Raw genomic sequence first — 18961 nt, 5'->3', positions numbered from 1 at the left:
CGAGGGGAAGCGCTGCAGTCGTGCCTGGGCTGGGCCGGTTCCTGGGCGGCGATCAGCAAAGCCCTCGTTGCTTTTCACTTGCTGCCTGCACAGACATCATCTGTCGGTTTGGGCTTTTCTTGCTGATCATTCTTTTCTTTGAAGTGATTGATAGCTTTTTAGAGGTGTAATCTTACATTAAAAAAGTGCAGAATTTTGAGTCTTGACTGCTAGAAACGATTCATGTTAATGTGAGCAGCTGCACGCTCTGTGCTGCCCTTCAGAGATGCTGAAGTACTTTATTTATCAGATTCTGTTTTCTTTTTTTTTTTTTTGTCATAATGGGTTTTATTTTTCATTTCCTTTTAAAAGGGAGTTGACTGATTTTTGTCCAATGATCAGAACTAGGAAAATATTCTCTGAGCTCCCACTCACTGAGGTTTGGGGTTTTAAAAGAGTATGTGGCCCCCGTTAGTAATTTTGAGTGGTATGCAGGTGTCCTAAATGGAAATGTAAACAATTTAAACATTTAAATTGCGCCTTCCTGCCCTATCCCTCACTGCCTCATTTTTCTCGTTCTACGAAAGAGGTTAATTTTTGGCAGAGTGCCGGAGGGGAGCGGTGCCCGGGCTCCGAGTAAGGCACGTGTCTCAGGGAGGACATTTATCCAAAGGGATGGAAGTGATTTGGGTTTCTGTTTTAATATCTTCCAAGATCTTTCCGTTTCTCCAAATCCGGGACCAGCTTAAAGTTCAAGAAGGCTTCAGACTTTGAAAGATGCTTCAAGGACTTAGCTCAGCCCAATACTGTTTTCTTGGGTTTTCCTATATTTTCCCAGTCCAATGCCGATCTGAGCTGAGACGATGGGAAACTCAGTGCATTCCTACAAGATGGTTTCAGCGGTGGATTGCCTTCACGGTCGGCGTCGGTGTTTTGCCATCAGAGACGGTATTATGTGGAGGAGGTGGGAGTTCTTGCTGCAGCAAACCTCCCCAACTGCTGCAGAGCACAGAGCGCTAGAGAGCTTCTTACTAATGTAATTTTTCGATCTGGTGGCTTTTCCAGCCTGCATCAGCGTTTTCCTCGTGGGGTTAACTTTTTTTTTTCTAGTTGTTCCTCTTTTATGATACTGATTCTTCTTTTTTGGACTTGAGCAAAGATAAATCTTCTCCCCCCCGCCAAGAAACCTTAATCTTCTGTTGCGCCATGAGACATTGCAGATAGCTTATTCAGGAGGGATTTTATTTTCTCAGTGCAGAAGAAAAGCATGTGTTAACGCTTTCAGCACTGTTCCTGGCGATGCTGAAGCTGTGCCTGGGGGATGCAGGCACTCAGCATCCCCGGGGATGCAGGCACGCAACGTCCCGGGGATGCAGGCACTCAGCATCCCCGGGGATGCAGGCACGCAACGTCCCGGGGATGCAGGCACTCAGCATCCCCGGGGATGCAGGCACGCAACGTCCCGGGGATGCAGGCACTCAGCATCCCCGGGGATGCAGGCACGCAACGTCCCGGGGATGCAGGCACTCAGCGTCCTGGGGATGCAGGCACGCAACGTCCCGGGGATGCAGGCACTCAGCATCCCCGGGGATGCAGGCACGCAACGTCCCGGGGATGCAGGCACGCAACGTCCCGGGGATGCAGGCACGCAACGTCCCGGGGATGCAGGCACGCAACGTCCCGGGGATGCAGGCACTCAGCATCCCCGGGGATGCAGGCACGCAACGTCCCGGGGATGCAGGCACTCAGCATCCCCCGGGATGCAGGCACGCAACGTCCCGGGGATGCAGGCACTCAGCATCCCCGGGGATGCAGGCACGCAACGTCCCGGGGATGTTTCCCTGCTGTTCCTGTGGACAGGTTTGAGCACGTGCATCCCTGGGACGCAACGTGGGCTCTGAGACCTGCCTGCACAAACCGTGCTGCAGGCTTGGGTTTAACATTTCTAATAACTCCGAGGCTTGCTAGTTTAATAGTAAATGCACTTTCTATTTATTTCTTGAGACTCTAGGCAGTGAAGAACTTTACTATCCCTAGAAATTTGCATTGTTAATGATCTTTTTTTGAGATAAATGACTTATTAGCAGGCTCAGAGCTTAATAATGGATGAGAAAATCAGATGCATTTCATGTCCCAAAGCCTTATTTTGAATTAAAGCTGCTGCTGTTGATACCATAAATTTAGTTATATTAAGTAAATATATCTTCTAACTTAGTGAATGTCGCAGGAAAAGAGAAATACTGAACCCTGGTGACAGGTGCTACAATATCTGTGTACTGCAGGCACAGCTATTGCTGTAGTTCTTAGTGCAGGGGGGCTGGAAGAGCAGAGAGCTGCCATCTCTCTCCCCAGCACAGTGATGTCTTTCAAATAAATAATTGGGAGTATCGGGCTTTTGATGACTGCTCAGCAAGCAACTAAATATGAAAACAGATGTTACCCTTGAATCTCTGTGCATGTTTCCGCACGATGTTAGTAAGATACGACACCAGTCACAAAGCAGGTGTTACATGAAATTATCTGGGGCGTAAGTTCAACATCTGGCGTAGCTTGCTTCATTAGTTTTGTAATTGTTTCTCACGCATTTAATTTGCCGCGGAGCCTGGCTGGTCAATGGGAAGTGCTTTTGGTTGGAAGCTGCAAATTTTCCCAAGTAGCACGTGGCCGTCTATTTCCTTGACCTTTGGGTTGGTTGCTGTTCTGCTGCGACTGCTGTCGGTCGCAGGAGACTATTAGATTGTATGAAGGATAAATATTGCGGGGTAACTTTTAGTAGTTAAAGTTTTAGTGCTTCTTTGTAATCCATGAACACCTGGAATGCTGTGTTCAGTTTTGGTCCCCGCTATACAAAAAGATGTGGACAGGCTGGAGAGGGTCCAGAGAAGGGCCACCAAGATGAGGAAAGGTTGAAAGACCTTGTTCAGCCTTGAGAAAGAAGGCGTAGGGGAGACCTTATCACCACGTTCCAGTAGTTAAAGGGTGGCTACAAAGGAGATGGAGACCCCCTTTTTACGAGGAGTCACGCAGAAAAGAGGGGGGGTTACGGGTACAAGTTACTCCTGAGGACATTCTGATTGGACCCAAGAGGAAAATTTTTCACAATGAGAACAATCAGCCATGGGAATAATCTCCCCGGGGAAGTGGTGGTTTCCCCAACACTGGACACTCTTAGGATCCAGCTGGGCAGGGTGCTGGGCATCTCATCCAGACCGTGCTCGTGCCAAGAAAGGTTGAACCAGATGATCCTTGAGGTGCCTTCCAACCTGGTATGCTATGATCCTATGAAAACTGGATATATAGAGAGAGAGATATAAATTTACACACACACATTTCCTAAGTGGAAGCTGCAGAGGAAAAAAAAAAAAAAAAATGCTACAAAGAATATGGATTTTTGCCTGTTGTCAACTGCAGTGTGTGCTGTTTTGAAGTTGATGTTTTCTGTGAGCCCCTGGGATGTACAGAGGGAGCGTGGTCCTCCGCTTGCCTCGCGTGATGAGTGGCTTAGTTTGAAGATCAAGAACTCCTGTTACTTTAGCTTTAAAAAAATAATCCCCAAAGTGCTATTTACGGTGCTGCTCTCTTGTATTTTGAAAGACTGGGGTTCATGCTGTTGTCGATGTTTAGATAGAGCTGACTCGGCGTGAGGAAGCTGTATCCAAACACCCCTGGGGAGGGGTGTTCTCCCGGGGCTGTTTGGGTTCCTGGGGGTGGGCAATGCCCAGTGGCTTGGCGGTGGTCGCTCTTTCATGGCTGGCAGAGGGGGTGTGGATGGTGCATCCTTGCTGTTGACATGGGGGCCCACGTTGGCCAGCTCGGAGATACGGACGTAGGTCTTAGAATCATAGAATTGTTGAGGTCGGAAGGGACCTTTAAGATCGTCAAGTCCAACCATTAACCTACCCTGACAAAACCACTTCATAACAGGAGCTGCGAGGTTTGGGCATGGTTATAGAAAATACTCTGCGCTTAAAGAAAGGGGGGAGCCTGGGGTCGTGCCTTGGGGAGTGATGTCTGTTTAGGCGTTATTTCAGCTTGAAGAGCAGATACCTGTCTGTAGGACAGCGAGGTCCGGAGCTGCGCGAGCTCTGCCGAGGAGGCTGCGAAGAAACAGTCCTTCTAAGCAAAGAGAGGTGTGGGAACCCACCTGCAGTGTGTGTGTGTGTCACCTGCAGGCATGGCCCAGCTCCTCCTGGCCAGGCTGGGTCGGGTACCGTTCCCAGCCGGAGGTGCTCTGCCCTGTGTTTACTGTCCGCTCTGCGGTCCCTTGCCTGTGCCTGCTTTGCAGGACGTGGGCACCTCAGTTTCACCGAGGTTGGGCTCTGCCTGTGAGTTTGACCGTTAAACTGGTTCAGATTTACTTAAAAAATAAGCTTTCCTTCCTTCTCCCTCTGTTTTTACCCTGATCGGTGCGCAGTATGATGTATGGTTGTGTTGGCGTAAGTAGGAACAAGCGGGGCGGTAGGAAGACAAAAGGTATAAGAAAGTGTAGAGCCGTGTGCTATCAAACCCTTTGTGTTTTGAGCAGCAGTCAGAGGCTGATACAGCCCCTCCGGCATTGCCTCCGGGCTGTGCCTGCGTGTGCTGGGAGGAGGAGGTTTCATAGGGTCACAGAATAATTTGGGCTGGAAGGGACCTTTAAAGACCATCTAGTCCAACCCCCCTGCCATGAGCGGGGACATCTTCAACCAGACCAGGTTGCTCAGAGCCCCGTCCAACCTGACCTGGAATGTCTCCAGGGATGGGGCATCCGCCACCTCTCTGGGCAACCTGGGCCAGGGGCTCACCACCCTCAGTGTAAAACAATTTCTTCCTTTCGGTTTTGGCAGCTCCGTGCCCCGGTGAACGGCTGGCGGAGGGTGTCAGCCGCGTTCAGATGTGGTGCAGAGCAGACAGTAGTTGTAAGCCTTGAATCGCGTTCGTACCATTTCTATTTCTCCGGTTATACAGTTGCTAAAAATTGATATTGCTGTACGTGGGAAGCAGCTGAAGGCTTAAAACCAAGAACTCGTTCTGCTCATGGTACGTGTCAGACACGTTAACTGCAGGGCAGGGGAGTCCTGGGAAGGATGCTGAGCAGGGAGGAGGACAAGTAGGTTACCTGAGGCAGCTGGTCTGAGCAGCTCTGGAGCTATCTCCAGCGGTAAATCAGGGGAAGGAGCAGTTCCGAGCTCTCTTCAGCCGTGCCAGCTTTGTGGTGGGGCTGGAGCTCCTGACCCGTCTCACCAGTGAGCTGACCTCCCACACCAGCCAAGGAGAACCTTTACTATTAACTGTAGTGTTGACAGTGTCCATTTCAATTGTCAGCTTTGAAAAAATACTTCTATTTTAAATTTTGCCAAGTGATGGAGGTGACCCTGAACAATACGCCCAAGGCTTGGCTGCTTACCTCTTCTTCAGCGGTCACAACTGGTTGGCCAGGTCAGCTCTGAAGAGCGTCTCTGGTGCTGCCTCCTGCCTGGAGGGGCTGAGGGTTCACAGTGGGACGTCGTAGGGCTCTCAGCCACTGAGATCCATGGACCTGGAGTGGTGGGAGCTCAGGTGGACGTCGAGAAGTGGAAGAAGGATGAGGAGCGAGCTAGTGCACCGGTCACGCACTATGGCCAAGACTAACAACGGCACTGAAAACAGTCTCTGAGTTTCCCATGTCCGGACACACCATGAAATCCACCTTTCATCTTGGGAGCCGGAGCGTCGCTTTCACTGCGGGGACGTTGTTTGGGGTTGAATTTCTGCAGTGCGAAGCCGCGCCGGGCTTTGGGTGTAGGCAGAAGGTTTCCCGGCCCTGCCGGGCTGAACAGCTTGAAGCCGTAACACCGCTACCTTCCTTTCGGTGTTACACCTGCTTGATGTGTTAGGAATGAATCCTCAAACATCCAGATGTCATTTTCTGCTTTCTCTGAATATGTAGACGGGGCACGCACTTGGGCTTTTGTTTTTCCCCTTCCTCCCCTACTCTCCTCCAAAATGAAATACTTTGCTGCTGAAAACACAAGCGTTTAATCTGGCCATTATGCCATATATAATTCTTCCGTATGTATTTTCCATCATATATAATTAGCTTTCGTTTTCAAGAAGCAATTTTAAATATTCATATAGATCTATTACAAGGGAGCATCTGTATGATAATATGTTTTCTGCGGCAGAAGAATAAAAGGACCACTGGGACGGAACAAAAGGCAACTTCTCAAGTTAATTGTAAGATTTTATTGGTGTTTCACTCCGTTGCTCGAGGGTTTCTCCTGCGAATCAATCGCAGGCTGCCTAATTTATGTATGAGCCCCGGTTGAAAGGCACTGCAGATTGATTTGCTGACAATGCACGGGGAAAGGTGACCCTAATTTGTGGCTTCGGTCTCCAGCACAGGCCTGTCGGGAGGGAGGGATGCTGGAAACCTGCAAAAATGTAAATGCAAATTTTTGCGTTTGCTTGAAAGGTTCTCCATACCTATTCAGTAAAACGCAATTAATTTGGGCTATGGGTAGCAATTGTTTAGTGTTATAGAGGATGTTAATGAGACTTTAAAATCAGTCGAGGTGTTTTTCCTGTAATGATTTTTCCTGTAAGGTTTTATAAGGAAGTCCTGGAACTTTTGTGTTGGTCGATGCTGATTTGTTGGATTAGTGCCCTGAAAGCACTGGTCTGTTTGATAAGTCTCTTCTCCTCCTCCGCGTTTCTGCGTTAATGAATTCACTCCTTTGGTGAGCTCGCAGGTAAAACAGTAAATAATTCAAAATAGAGCCTTGCTGCGGAGATATTTATTTACCGAAAGTGAGACCAAGAAGGATGGACAATGAATATTTATGCAGCGAGAGACAAATTTCGATATGAATTAGGAAAGTAAAATGGCTGTGGCGTAGACCTAATGGCAGACAACGTGCGCTTTTAAAATAAGCCAATGCCTCTTCTTTCCTTTTCGCCGCAATAATGTTCTGTGCTTTAATCTCAACTCAGTCTTTCATGGCTCCGCTTGGCTGATGGGCAGCTGTCAGTGTTGGGGCTGCTGTGAGCATCCCCTGGGGACCGTGGCGGTGGTGGGGCGGGCTGGGGCCTGGGTGTGTGGTTGTGGCACTGGTGGTCAGGAGTCACAACTGCCCTGCCAGGTGGGCCACCACCAACCCAGGAGTGACAACTGCTTCCTTTCTGCATGCTGCTCTGGGCCACCGTGCCACGAGGATGGTGACGGTGGCCTGAGGGTGGGCTTCCTGCTGACTCAGCACGGGCGTCCTGCCTGCGCTGCCCGTGCCACCACTGCCCCTCTCCTTCACAATGCGCTGGAGCTCATCCTCGTGACAGGACGAGGACGTGCCACCACTGCCCCATCCCTGGAAACATTCAAGGTCAGGTTGGATGGGGCTCTGAGCAACCTGGTTGGGTTGAAGATGTCCCTGCTCAGGGCAGGGGGGTTGGACTAGATGGCACTTAAAGGTCCCTTCCAGCCCAAACCATTCTATGATTCTATGACAGATTTGCCCAGGCTTTTCAGTTTAAAGTTGTATCTCATTATCTGGATGTAATTTCTTCTGGCTAAGTATCTCTCTCTAAACTTCAAAGCATCTTTTAGGATTTAGCCTCTGATGTAGAATTTCTAGCGATCTGGAGTAGGAAAGGGATTGACGGAGCAAGTCGAGGTTAGCAGTGAGAGCCCAGGCAATTTATAAACCTCCCCCGCCAAAAAAAGGACGAGGCCTTTTCGCCTGCGCTGTCTTTGGGTAGATTGGCTCCCCTCCGTACACTCCAATAGCTGGGGTTATTCCGATGCTCGTGAAAACGCTCTCCTGTGCCGGGGCAGGGCTGGCCCCTCGCTGATTATATGCTTTTCTATATATAAAATTGCGTGGCTGGCTCGTGATACTAATAACTATTTCATAAATTCTGCGATCGGCGGTAGTTAAAGCATATGTTGCTCGCTTTCTGGAGGTAGTTCCGCTAATGACTAAGAGCAAGGTGTAGTTCTTAATTTTCCTGCACGCAGCCCGGCGCTGCGGAAACCGCTGCTGCGACCGGGCACGTTAGCAAAAAGGAAATGGTGAAAGTGGTCATAAAAAAAGGGAATAAGCCCGAGCTCAACGGCACGGTAGAAGTCAGAAAATGGGCGATCGTACGATGGAGGTTCACGCTGGAGGATGATCTGACGAGCCCGCAGAGATACTGCGATTTAGATGCTGCAGACGACTAGTTCAGCTCTTCCCGTAGCTCAAGGAAGACTTTTACGGCACCTTTTGTGCTTTGTGGGGAAGCAGTGGGTCGAGAATCGCGCCTGCCTATGGAGTCACCGGCTGGCGCGCGACGCGAGCACGGACCGCGGGTAAGGTGAGGTTATCGGGGCGGTGACACCGGGACGCGCGCAGGTGGAGCGATGGTGGCATCGCGCTCCAGGATTTGCTGTTCTGGTTTGCGGTTTCTATCTCTTCTGCTCCGGCTGAAGCTGTCGTGCGGTGGAATTTGGGCTCCGACCTGGCATTGCAGGGCAAGGTCGTTAGCGCAACGAGGAGCTCTCTTCCCCAGAGCTGCACGGTGCTGTTTGGGGGAAGGACCGGGCGCTGCAGTTAAGACGTGAGGGAGAGAGTTTTTTTTTTTTTTTCCCCTGGAACCAAAAAGAGAAGAATCAACTTCTCGTGAATTTTCTGGTTTCTGAAAAGACTTCTGTTTTTGCGGAGTCGATGTCGTTGTGCTCCTTTGCAGCTTGTTCCTTCACGAGGTGGCTGCGAGTGGCTGGGCTTAAGTGTCACCGATGGAAGCGGTCCTTCAGGGGCTGCCTACGTGAATGCTTGAAGGTAGGTGGAAAAAGGTATGGAAGAGCGGTGGCTTAGCTCTCCTCCCCGGCCGAGGACGCTCAGTGCCTGCCCTGCCTGGGGACAAGCGGGGAACGGGCAACCCAGCCCAGCAGGAGCCACGCCGCGTGGTCCCAGGGGTGCAGGGAGGGGAACCCGGGCTGCGACACGGGAAGGGCAAATTCGCCTTTGGATGAGGGTTAGGTGGGTGGCCTGTGGGAAATCCTCATCTGAGAACAGGCTGGAGCAATCTCCAGGTTTGCGTTTGGGAGCTCGCAGGGGCCAGGAGGCGTCGTGAGAGCGGGCGGAGGGCATTACGTGAGCCCACTGTGGGAAGGAGACGAGGAGACGCTGGAGGTTTCCCAGGCAGGTCAGCTTAACTCCGTTTCCAGGAAGAATACCGAAACAATTAAATACCAGTAACCCCCTGGAAACTGTTGGAAAGATGTGTAGGGAGTGACATGTCCTGTCAAACCGGGCTTTTCCCGTGAGAGTGTAACGCGCTTTATGGGTTTCAGCAGAACCCGTAGATGTTGTAGTGGGGTTTCGCCCCTGTCTCAGAGACGATGCTTTCTCAGAAGCACATTAGGAAAAGATGGATGCGATGAAACCAGTGCTTTCAGAGCAGCTGTTAAGTGGAAAAACTCTACCCTGAAGAGTGCAGGTGTGTGGCCTTCACAGCAGCCTGGATGTTGTTATGTATTGTGTCTATTAATGGCTCGGCTTGCCTGGGAAGGATGGGATTATGGCACTCAAAGCAATTTTGACTAATTAGGGCAACGTTGTGGAGGGGACGGCATGCAGATACGGAGCAGTTGCAGAGGCTGAAGCAGGAGTCATCAGCGGCACCGTGAGAGTGGCTGTAGTTTGTCTCCATAGGAGAACTTGGGAAAGGACCTGTCTGATCCATCCCATGTCACGATGCGTAAAATATATGACCCTATGAGATAGTGAACTGACGGTCCCTCTGCCTTTTGGGCTGGTGAGGGCTTACTCGGAGCATCAGGACTTCGGGAAGGATCTTGGGCTGAGAGAGTCCAGAAGAGAGTCATGAGAATTGCTGGGGTTTGGGAGCGAGGTGTTTGGAGAGGCTGAAAGAATTGCTGCTGTTAATGAGTTTGCAGAAGAGGTGATTCAAGGGAGACGCCTGTCTCCAAGCGTAGGAAGCTCCAACGGGAATAGTTTGTAATCCGTCTCTCTGGGTGGGCGGAGAAGGAGCAGTGGGCTGACTCTACACAGGGAAAATAAATTAAAAAAATAAATAAATAAATAAAAAGAAAAAGTGAAGGACTGGAACAGAGAGCTGAGGGATGCTGAAGAGGAGGAGATTTGGATACGCGCTTCCGACTGAGGTGCCAAGAACAGGGTGGGTATAGTCGGTCCGGCCCGTGGGGAGGGAACGGCCTCGGGGACTTGTCAAGAACATTTTTGCTCCGCCGTATTATTGAGCGCTTTACAGCTGTATTGGTTGTATTTAGGATTAATCCTCTTGTAGTTCCGTAAACACCTAAATAAAACATGACTCATTTAATTTATAACACTGAAATCATGGGAGTTGTTCTAACTTCCTCCTTAATGATTTAAGCCTCAGTTTATAACATAAGAGGTAGGAATCTTTTAAAAATATTATTATTAGGGGATTTTTTTAGTTAACATAGGTTAACTACGTGGGCAGGTGGGTTTTTTTTTTGTTTGTTGTTTTTTTTAATGGAAGGAACTACTGGAATTTTGTTTATTTTTTCAGGAATATTTAAACACTTTTCTGTACATTAGGTAAGAAAATTGCAAAATAGTCTCCTCAGTGCATTGACTTTGGAACTATAGCTCCTGGTTATGGCAGTCTGAGCTTCACAGACAGACATCCATAATGGTGCTCATCACATCTGAAAATAATGCTGCATCTACCAATAGGGCCAGTCGTTGCATCGTCAGGTGGGCAGCTGTTTTATAAATTATAATTTGCTTGCTGGCTTCATTGAATCATGGAATGGTTTGGGTTGGAAGGGACCTTGAAGACCATCCAGTCCCCCCCCCCTGCCCTGGGCAGGGCCACCTCCCCCCAGCCCAGGTTGCTCCCAGCCCCGTCCAACCCGGCCTTGACCACCTCCAGGGATGGGGCAGCCACAGCTTCTCGGGGCACCCTGCGCCGGGGGCTCACCGCCCCCACAGGGAAACATTTCTTCCTAATATGTCATCTCAATCTCCCCTCTCCCAGTTTAAAGCCGTTCCCCCTCATCCTATAACTCCATGCCCTTGTAAAAAGTCCCTCCCAGCTCTCCTGGAGCCTCCTTAGGGACTGGAAGGCCACAATAAGGTCTCCCCAGAGCCTTCTCTTCCCCAGGCTGACCCCCCCCACCTCTCCCAGCCCGTCCTCCCAGCAGAGGGGCTCCAGCCCTCCCAGCATCTCCGGGGCCTCCTCTGGCCCCGCTCCAACAGCTCCGTGTCCTTCTGCTTTGGGGACCTCCCGAGCTGGAGGCAGCACTGTGGGGGGGTCTCATTGATTAATTATACTTTATTTATTCCCGTTAGTGTGGACTGGCTCACCCTGGCTCAGTTTAAATCAGTGCTGGTCTCAGCCATAGCCAGGGCAGGCGGATTGTGACTGCTTCAGAGGTGCACCCGCTGAGCCTGTTGGTCCCTGCAGAAGCTGGTCACGTAACTGCAAACACTGGCAAAAAAAGTTCTTTAAAAAGTGTTGGTGAGTAAATGTACATCTGTGAGAGAGAGCATGTATCAGTCATCCTAACCTTTTTTATCGCAGCATGGAAATACCATTCTGAATTCGAAAATAATTTTCATATCTCTGTCTCTCTGAAGTTGTGGTTCCTGCTCTCTCTTATATCCCCTGTGCCCTTTTCCTGATTTTGAATTTCTGCGATATGCAAACTGACTGTTCCAAGTCTGACCTGTGCAGTTTTAAATATGATGTCCCAAAAATCTTCACAGCCTTTTTATTGCTTCGTTGAAAGCCACTCAGCACAGCCTGAAAAAGAAGTTTCTCTTTTTTTTTTTTTTTTTTTTTTTTTTTCCCCTTCATTTCCAGAACAATGAGGCTGCAGATAAACCAGATATGTAATACACGAGCAGAATACGCGTAGTTTTCCAAAATGAAGGCTGCAGGCAAAGTTCGTTATGTTCCTGGTTTTAAACACATCTAGATGTGTTTAAATACAATTTATCACATCGCGTATCTTTGTAACTGCTTTGAGTCTAATCCTGGCCAGCGATAGGACCAAAAAACCCCAAGCAAATCGGAGAAAACAGATCACCGTCATTCCCAGCGCCGCCGCCTCCTGCGCTGGGGTGCGCTTGTAGAACCCGATTGATTGAAAACTTTCTCACCGTTTTTAACGCGGCAAATGTCACTTGGGTAATGGTGGCACGTCAACCCCGCCCCGGGTTCTGAGACCGGCTCATAAGACCCACAAAGGCAGGTAGGAGCAGCTATCCCGGGTCAGTACAATTTAAAAAATTATTACTACAGAAGCGGTGTGTTTTGTCTGTGGGGTTATGTATCTTTAAGCATAACTGTTTTGAACAGATAACGTGGTTTTCTCTATAAAACCTCATTAAGCCGTGTGTGGTCCATGAACGCGCGTGCCCTGCAGATCGCGAGCGTGCTGGCCTGAGAAACTGGCCTCGGCCACGTCAGAAATCGTCATTTCTCCACTGTCCGCCGTGTATTTTTGTCATACGCGTACTCTGTGCTGCATGTGCTGACCTCTTCTTACATGAAAATGAAAGCAAATGCAATAATTTGTCTACCTGAATTAGAGATGAGGTGACGAAGCAAGTAAGACAGTCTATCAAGCCTGATTACTCTAAATGGGAAATCATTTTTGTTCAGTTTAATTGGTCCTTTGCCTCACTCAATCTCTTGCGTGTAAGTGATTATTCTAATTTGTATTTTTGTAATCTAATTATTTCCATCTCCTTTAAATGATCTTTGTTGCAGGTATCCGTATAGAATACAGGAGGAATTGTTATTGTCAGATAGAATTTTTTGAGCAGTCATATTAAATTACACATGATTTTGAATGCTAGATATTTATCCATAAATTCTCTTGCTGTTGCTGAAGAGGTCAGAAAGCAAGCTTTTATTTATTCGTACAAAAAACCCCCAACAGCGAGCGTGCTGCAGACAGTCCCCTAAAAAATACGTTTTTGTGATGAAATTTAACTTTTCATCGCAGGGTGGTGGTTTCTGCCGTGCCTCTGAGGGACAGCCACGCGGCACCGCGCGCAGCTGAGTTTCGAGTGACGTTTCCCAGGCAGAGCGGTCCCTGCCCGAGTTTCTGGCCGCTCGCTGGGCTGCGCTGAGCGTCCTTGTCTTTTTTTTTTTTTTCCTCTGGATTTTAGGACGTTGTCAATCTCTGAGGCAGAATTACAGGGATTTGAAGAAAGAAAAGGGGAAAGATACCTGATTTTTTTTTTTTTTTTTTTTTTTTTTTTTTTCCTAAAGCTTCATTTTAAAGCAGGGCAAAACATGGGACTTTTACCAAACTCCTGGAAATTGGATTTGGGGCTTAAGGTATAACTCCAAGAAACAAATCGTTATCGGGTGGTTACCCCAAACAAGAGGAATACTGAAAAGCTGTTTCCAGCTGATGGCCCGTGCCCGAGGTCCTGCTGCTCCACAGGCTTTGATGCCAACCGCCCAAGGTGGGGACGGCGACGGAGAACATGACCTTTTGGTCGGGGGGTGCCGGGACTCAGCGCTACCCTCCGCTGTTATATTGAGTTATCTTAGAATCACAGAATCGCTGAGGTCGGAAGGGACCTTTAAGATCATCAAGTCCAACCATTACCCTCCCCTGACAAAACCACTTCTAAACCGTGTCCCCACGTACCCCCTCTGCCCTTTTTTAAACACCTCCAGGGATGGCGAACCCACCCCCTCCCTGGGCAGCCTGTTCCAATGTTTAATAACCATTTCAGTGAAAAAGTGTTTCCTAATATCCAATCTAAACCTCCCCTGACATAACGTGAACCCATTTCCTCTTGTCCTATCACTTGTCGCCAGGGAGAAGAGGTCAGCTCCCATCTCTCTAAAACCTCCTTTCAGGTAGTTGTAGAGGGTGATAAGGTCTCCCCTCAGCCTCCTCTTCTCCAGGCTGAACAACCCCAGTTCCCTCAGTCGTTCCTCATAAGATTGTCCTCCAGACCCCTCACCAGCTTTGTAGCCCTTTTCTGGACACGCTCCAACACCTCAATGTCCTTCTTGTAGTGAGGGGCCCAAAACTGAACGCAGTACTTGAGGTGGGGCCTCACCAGTGCCGAGTACAGGGGGACGATCACTTCCCCAGTCCGGCTCCCCACACCATTCCTGATGCAGGCCTGGATGCCGTTGGCCGCCTTGGCCACCTGGGCACACTGCTGGCTCATGCTCAGCCGGCTGTCCACCAACAGCCCCAGGTCCTTTTCTGCCAGGCAGCTTTCCAGCCACTCCACCCCAGTCCTGTAGTGCTGCATGGGGTTGGTGTGACCCAAGTGGAGGACCCGGCACTTGGCCTTGTTGAACCTCATACCATTGGCCTCAGCCCATTGATCCAGTCTGTCCAGATCCCTCTGCAGAGCCAACTCACCCTCAAGCACACCAACACGCCCCCCTAGCCTAGTGTCATCTGCGAACTTACTGAGGGTGTACTCGGTCCCCTCATCCAGGTCATTGATAAAGGTATTGAAGAGAACAGGCCCCAGCACGGAGCCCTGGGGGACACCACTTGTGACCGGACACCAACTGGATTTAACTCCATTCACCACCACTCTCTGGGCACGGCCATCCAGCCAGTTTTTTACCCAGCGAAGAGTACACCTGTCCAGGCCACCTGTCTTGAAGTCCATCTTTCTGCAAGCTCCCGCTTTCCCCCCGTTCCTTTGGGGTGGAAAGGAGCACTTCTTTTTCCACTTATTTCCTAGAAACAGAATTCAGAGCAATAATTTTGTCTGAAATGCCACAGTAACGCTTTCTTACCCGCCTTGTGACGTCACGCCGCAATAAAGTCCCAACCAAAACCGAACTCATGAAAGAGCTATTCCAGTTAAACTGTAACTGGGCGCTGCCGGGTGTGCTAAGGTTGGTCGGCGGAGACGCCGTGGGAATGGCAGAGCTTCAGGAAAGAGAAAGTCGCTGTGGTCAGCCCAATGGGAGCCGAGAGCTGCTCCCGGTGCCCGGGGTTCCCGGCCGGGGGGGACACGGCACCGTGCCGGCTCGTCTGCTCCAGGTAGGACAACCTCGGCACGCTGTAGGACACGGACTCCGGGGATCAAGGCGCTCTCCAGTGGGACCAGCTGTGTTTGTGGGGGGGAGGTTTCGGGTGAAAACAGGCGGAGCAAAAGGAGAAAAGGTAGAGAAAGGGGAGAGGGTGGCCTCCCCCCTTCCCTTTTTTTGGAGACATTTTTTGCTTGGTTTTTATAAACTTCTTGGGCGGGGGCTTGCTCTTGGCATGGCCAACGTCCCGGGTGCCAACGCCTTTGTCAGCCTACAGTGACAATGCTCTCATGCCTCTCATTTTTAATTATTCTTTTTTTTTTTTTTTTTTTCTGAATTGATAACGCTTGCCCTTTAGGAAATTACTTTTTTAGCACTACAAATCTGGGCCATGACCTGAGCTACATGATACTACAGCCTGGGGGGGGGGGAGGAACCCAAAACCCAACAGCCAACATCCTCTCCACCATCCTGTGCGTTAGTTGGGATGTTCCGCTGTTTTATTCCTGCTTTGGGAGGATGCGGGGAAGGGGTACCCGTTTCACCCTTTGGGAAGCACCTTGTGCCTCAGCCTCCTTGAAAGAAGCCACACGGCCGTAGCGATGCCACGCAGCGCGGCAAAGGTTTTATTAGCCTGTTTTCTTAAACCCCAGGTTTTACTCTTCAGGGCCAGATGAGAATTCAGTTCTGCAGCCGGCAGAGAAAATTGAGCGTGCGTACTAATCTCAGAATCCCCGAAAATCACGCCGTTTTCTCCCCTTTTGGGGAGCTGGGGCTGCGCGAGCGGCGGTGGCGGCGCTCCCGCTGCCGGGCAGAGCTGTGCGCGGGCTCCACGCGCGCCCCTGCAGCACATCCTTCCGCCGTTGCGTCGGATTTGAAGTGCTCTGCCTCTTTGCCGGGATTTGAGTTTGCTCGGCAATTTTGCGGTGAATCATTTTGTGTTTGTTTGCGTTGGGGTGTCAAGTTGGCTGTTGGACAGAGAAGCGTTTATCTGTAACAATGCCGTCTGTTAAAACTGGTTGTAACAGGAATCTCTGGCACCTTTTTGAGGCTTCAGATAATCAGAAATAGGTAAGAATCCTTCACTACAAAAAAAATATTGTTCCGCAGAGTTAAACTTTAAGGTCCCGAGCCGTTCACCCACGTATATCCATGAAATAAAGGCCGGAGGTAGTAGGATATAAGTAAATAAAAATGTGTTTTATCCCATACGGTTATGAGAGCAGTTCCTATTTCTTTTTCCAGGCGGGCAGCAGCGCCCTTACAGCAGAGCTGTGTAACAACAACAGTATATGTCTTTACCTGGCTCTTGTCCTTTCTGATTATTTTTTTTTTTTTTTTTAATAGACTGTATCATGACACTGTCCCTACAGGAGGGTGGAAAATGCTGCTGTGCCTGTGGCGGTGGGATTTTTTATTTAAAAAAAAAAAATAAAAAAAATAAAAATCAGGTAGTTGAAGTCCTGTATGCCATGTACGTAAATATAAATACAGAGGAAAGTTTGCAGTGGTTTTATGGTATTGCAACTTGCTCGCCTCCCCATCCACCCCGGTGTGAAGAGCAGTGTTTACTACTGGGTCGTGCTGAGCTCCGTCTGCCTGAGCATCCTTGCGTCTGCTGCCGTGCTGCGGCACCTAAGGCTGCCGGAAGGCTTAATCCTTCTTTCTTTAGCAAGCAGAAATAAAGTGCTGCGGCCAAAAATGAGATGCCGGAATTTGCTTAATCTTTGTCGATGTGTTCATTTCTGGTTAAATTCCGGGGCATCCACTGTATCCTCCAAGTTATCCTTTACACGTTCAGGAGAACAGACGCGGGAAGGATGATCTGGTGTGGGTTTTGTACCTATAAAACCCCCATAGCGGTAACTTTGTGAGAAGTGTTGACGTTCTTTGCGCTTTCCAGTCTTTTGGAAACCTGCCAGCACTTCAATTACCATTTTATTTATTTTATTTTATTTTATTTTATTTTATTTTATTTTATTTTATTTTATTTTATTTTATTTTATTTTATTTTATTTTATTTTATTTTATTTTATTTTATTTTATTTTATTTTATTTTATTTTTAACGAGCTGGCTGTGTTTTCATGGTGAGCGCCGCAGTACCCTTCGGCGAAGCCGCCGGGATTGACTACCCCACCGGCCGGCGGATTTCAGCCGCCTTTGCCGAGGGTGTTAAAGCATTAAAGTTGGCGAAGTGCAGCGTTCAGCACCTCGTCCCTGGCAACGCCAGCCCTTTCCCTGTTGATTCCGCTTGTGGTCTGGCTTTATTCCATATTTCCGAACCCTTCTTCCTTCTTTTCCCCTCCCCTCGGTTTACGTGAACTGCCGCTGCGTCCTTTGAGCTTCCAGCACACACCAGTGCTTTAGAATGGCAACTTGTTAAATTTTGGAAGGTTATAGATCATGCTAAATACAATGTACCTTTGCTGGATTTTTATAATATGGATCGTTTCCAAAATTATACCAAATTCCACTGGGGGTGTTTGTTTTGCTGACCAGAAAAATTCCCAATGACTTGTAGGTTTTTAGGGCCGGTGATGGTCTTAAATTTGGGGGGTCGTTTGTTTTTTTTTAAATACAGCTTGGTTTTTTTTTTTCCCTACTACATCTAAATATTAATTTCATACTTGGCCCTTACAATGTTGACAAAGTAGACAAGACTGAGAAAATACATTTGTTTAACTCAGCCCAAGTAGTTATAAAACTTCACATACAAACTTCACGTATAAAACTTTATAGCCCAGCTATAAAACTTCATATAGTTGATAGCAGTATGGTCCCTTGCTGTGGTGACTGTCATAGCAAACCAAAAATGGGTTTGATTTTATTGCGTTAGACCTGGCTAAAGTGATTTCTTGAAGCTGGAGCGTTTCGGGGTGAGGGGATGGGTCTGGTGCCGACAAAGCTGGGGGGCAGTTGTCAGAGCAGGTCTGCATGCGCTGGTAACGCCCATACGTTTTGCAATAAGCTGTTGGGCATAATTAGTCGTCTGCTCCTAAGAATGACTAGTTCAGGGTTAACCTGGCTGTCGACTGAGCCTGTTAGTGTCAGACAGGGAGGCTGCTTAAACGACAAACAGTAGTAGAAGGAATTGAACGAGTCAATCTGTCAGTAGGAAGCTGGACTGGAAGAAAAAAAAAAAAAAAGGTATTTAAAAAAAATAGTTTGATGCTAATAATATTTTTTTCTTATTCTTTCTTCGCTCATTATTAAAGAGGAAATTTTTAGTGCAGCCCGGCTTGAGACTATTTGTAATTATTGACTAAGTATGTGAGACTGACATTTCCAGCTTTGTACAGGTATCTAATGGGATCGCATGGCAGTTATTGCAAAAGCCTGTTTGATTAAAAAATCAAAGAATTAAGATTCTTCATGATTGTGTTTTCTCTAACGCTGTTTTGAATTTTCAAGTGTCTGAGGCATCGCTGGGTAACTATGAAATTAAGATTTTGATTTAGTTTGCCAGGTACTTCTTGCAGAAATGAGGAATTTGAACCTTTGTCCAGTGCTGATCAAGAGTGGAAAGCAATCTAATTTAATTTCTTTCAATGGAACAGAACCAAACCAGATGGCTTATTTGTTTTTTCTTGATGCTATATGTAAAAACGAGCACGGGTTTTTTTATCTAGATCCATTGAGCTTCCAAACTGTAAGAAGGGGAGCAGGAATAAAGAAATGCTGTTGAGTGTGTGCTCCCCTGTAAAAAAAAAAAGTTTTTTTTCTCAAATATATTTTGTCTTCTTACTTTATGTTCATTTTTCTTTCTTACTCCTACTTTCTCATAGCACTTAGAATTTAAAATCGCATCCGAGGGGTAACTCATAGAAGGCATCCTGCAGTTTCTTCGGGAAGGGGTTACCCACAGCGTGCTTTAACCGCTCTCCGCGGGCAGAAGGGCTGCTCCCTATCGAACAGAGCCTTGAAAAAAGAAAACAAATAAGGAGCTGTAAGAGCAGCTGAGATTACTCCCTGCCCTTCCTCTAAGGGTCTGTGTGCTCC

At 48.4% G+C, this 18961-nt stretch overlaps 1 protein-coding gene across 1 annotated transcript in view; it reads left to right on the top strand.

The window, feature by feature from the left end:
• Positions 1–8230: 8230 nt before the first annotated feature.
• Positions 8231–18961, top strand: part of PTPRE (protein tyrosine phosphatase receptor type E) — a 55734-nt gene continuing 45003 nt past the window's right edge. The window contains exon 1 of the mRNA XM_082486596.1: positions 8231–8289. Coding sequence (XP_082342722.1) covers positions 8243–8289 — 47 coding nt within the window. The 5' untranslated portion in view covers positions 8231–8242. The remainder of the gene's footprint in view (positions 8290–18961) is intronic.

This window comes from Vanellus vanellus (genome assembly GCF_965231255.1).
Source record: "Vanellus vanellus genome assembly, chromosome: 7".
Classification (NCBI taxonomy): domain Eukaryota; kingdom Metazoa; phylum Chordata; class Aves; order Charadriiformes; family Charadriidae; genus Vanellus; species Vanellus vanellus.
This window is presented reverse-complemented; position numbering and strand designations above follow the sequence as displayed.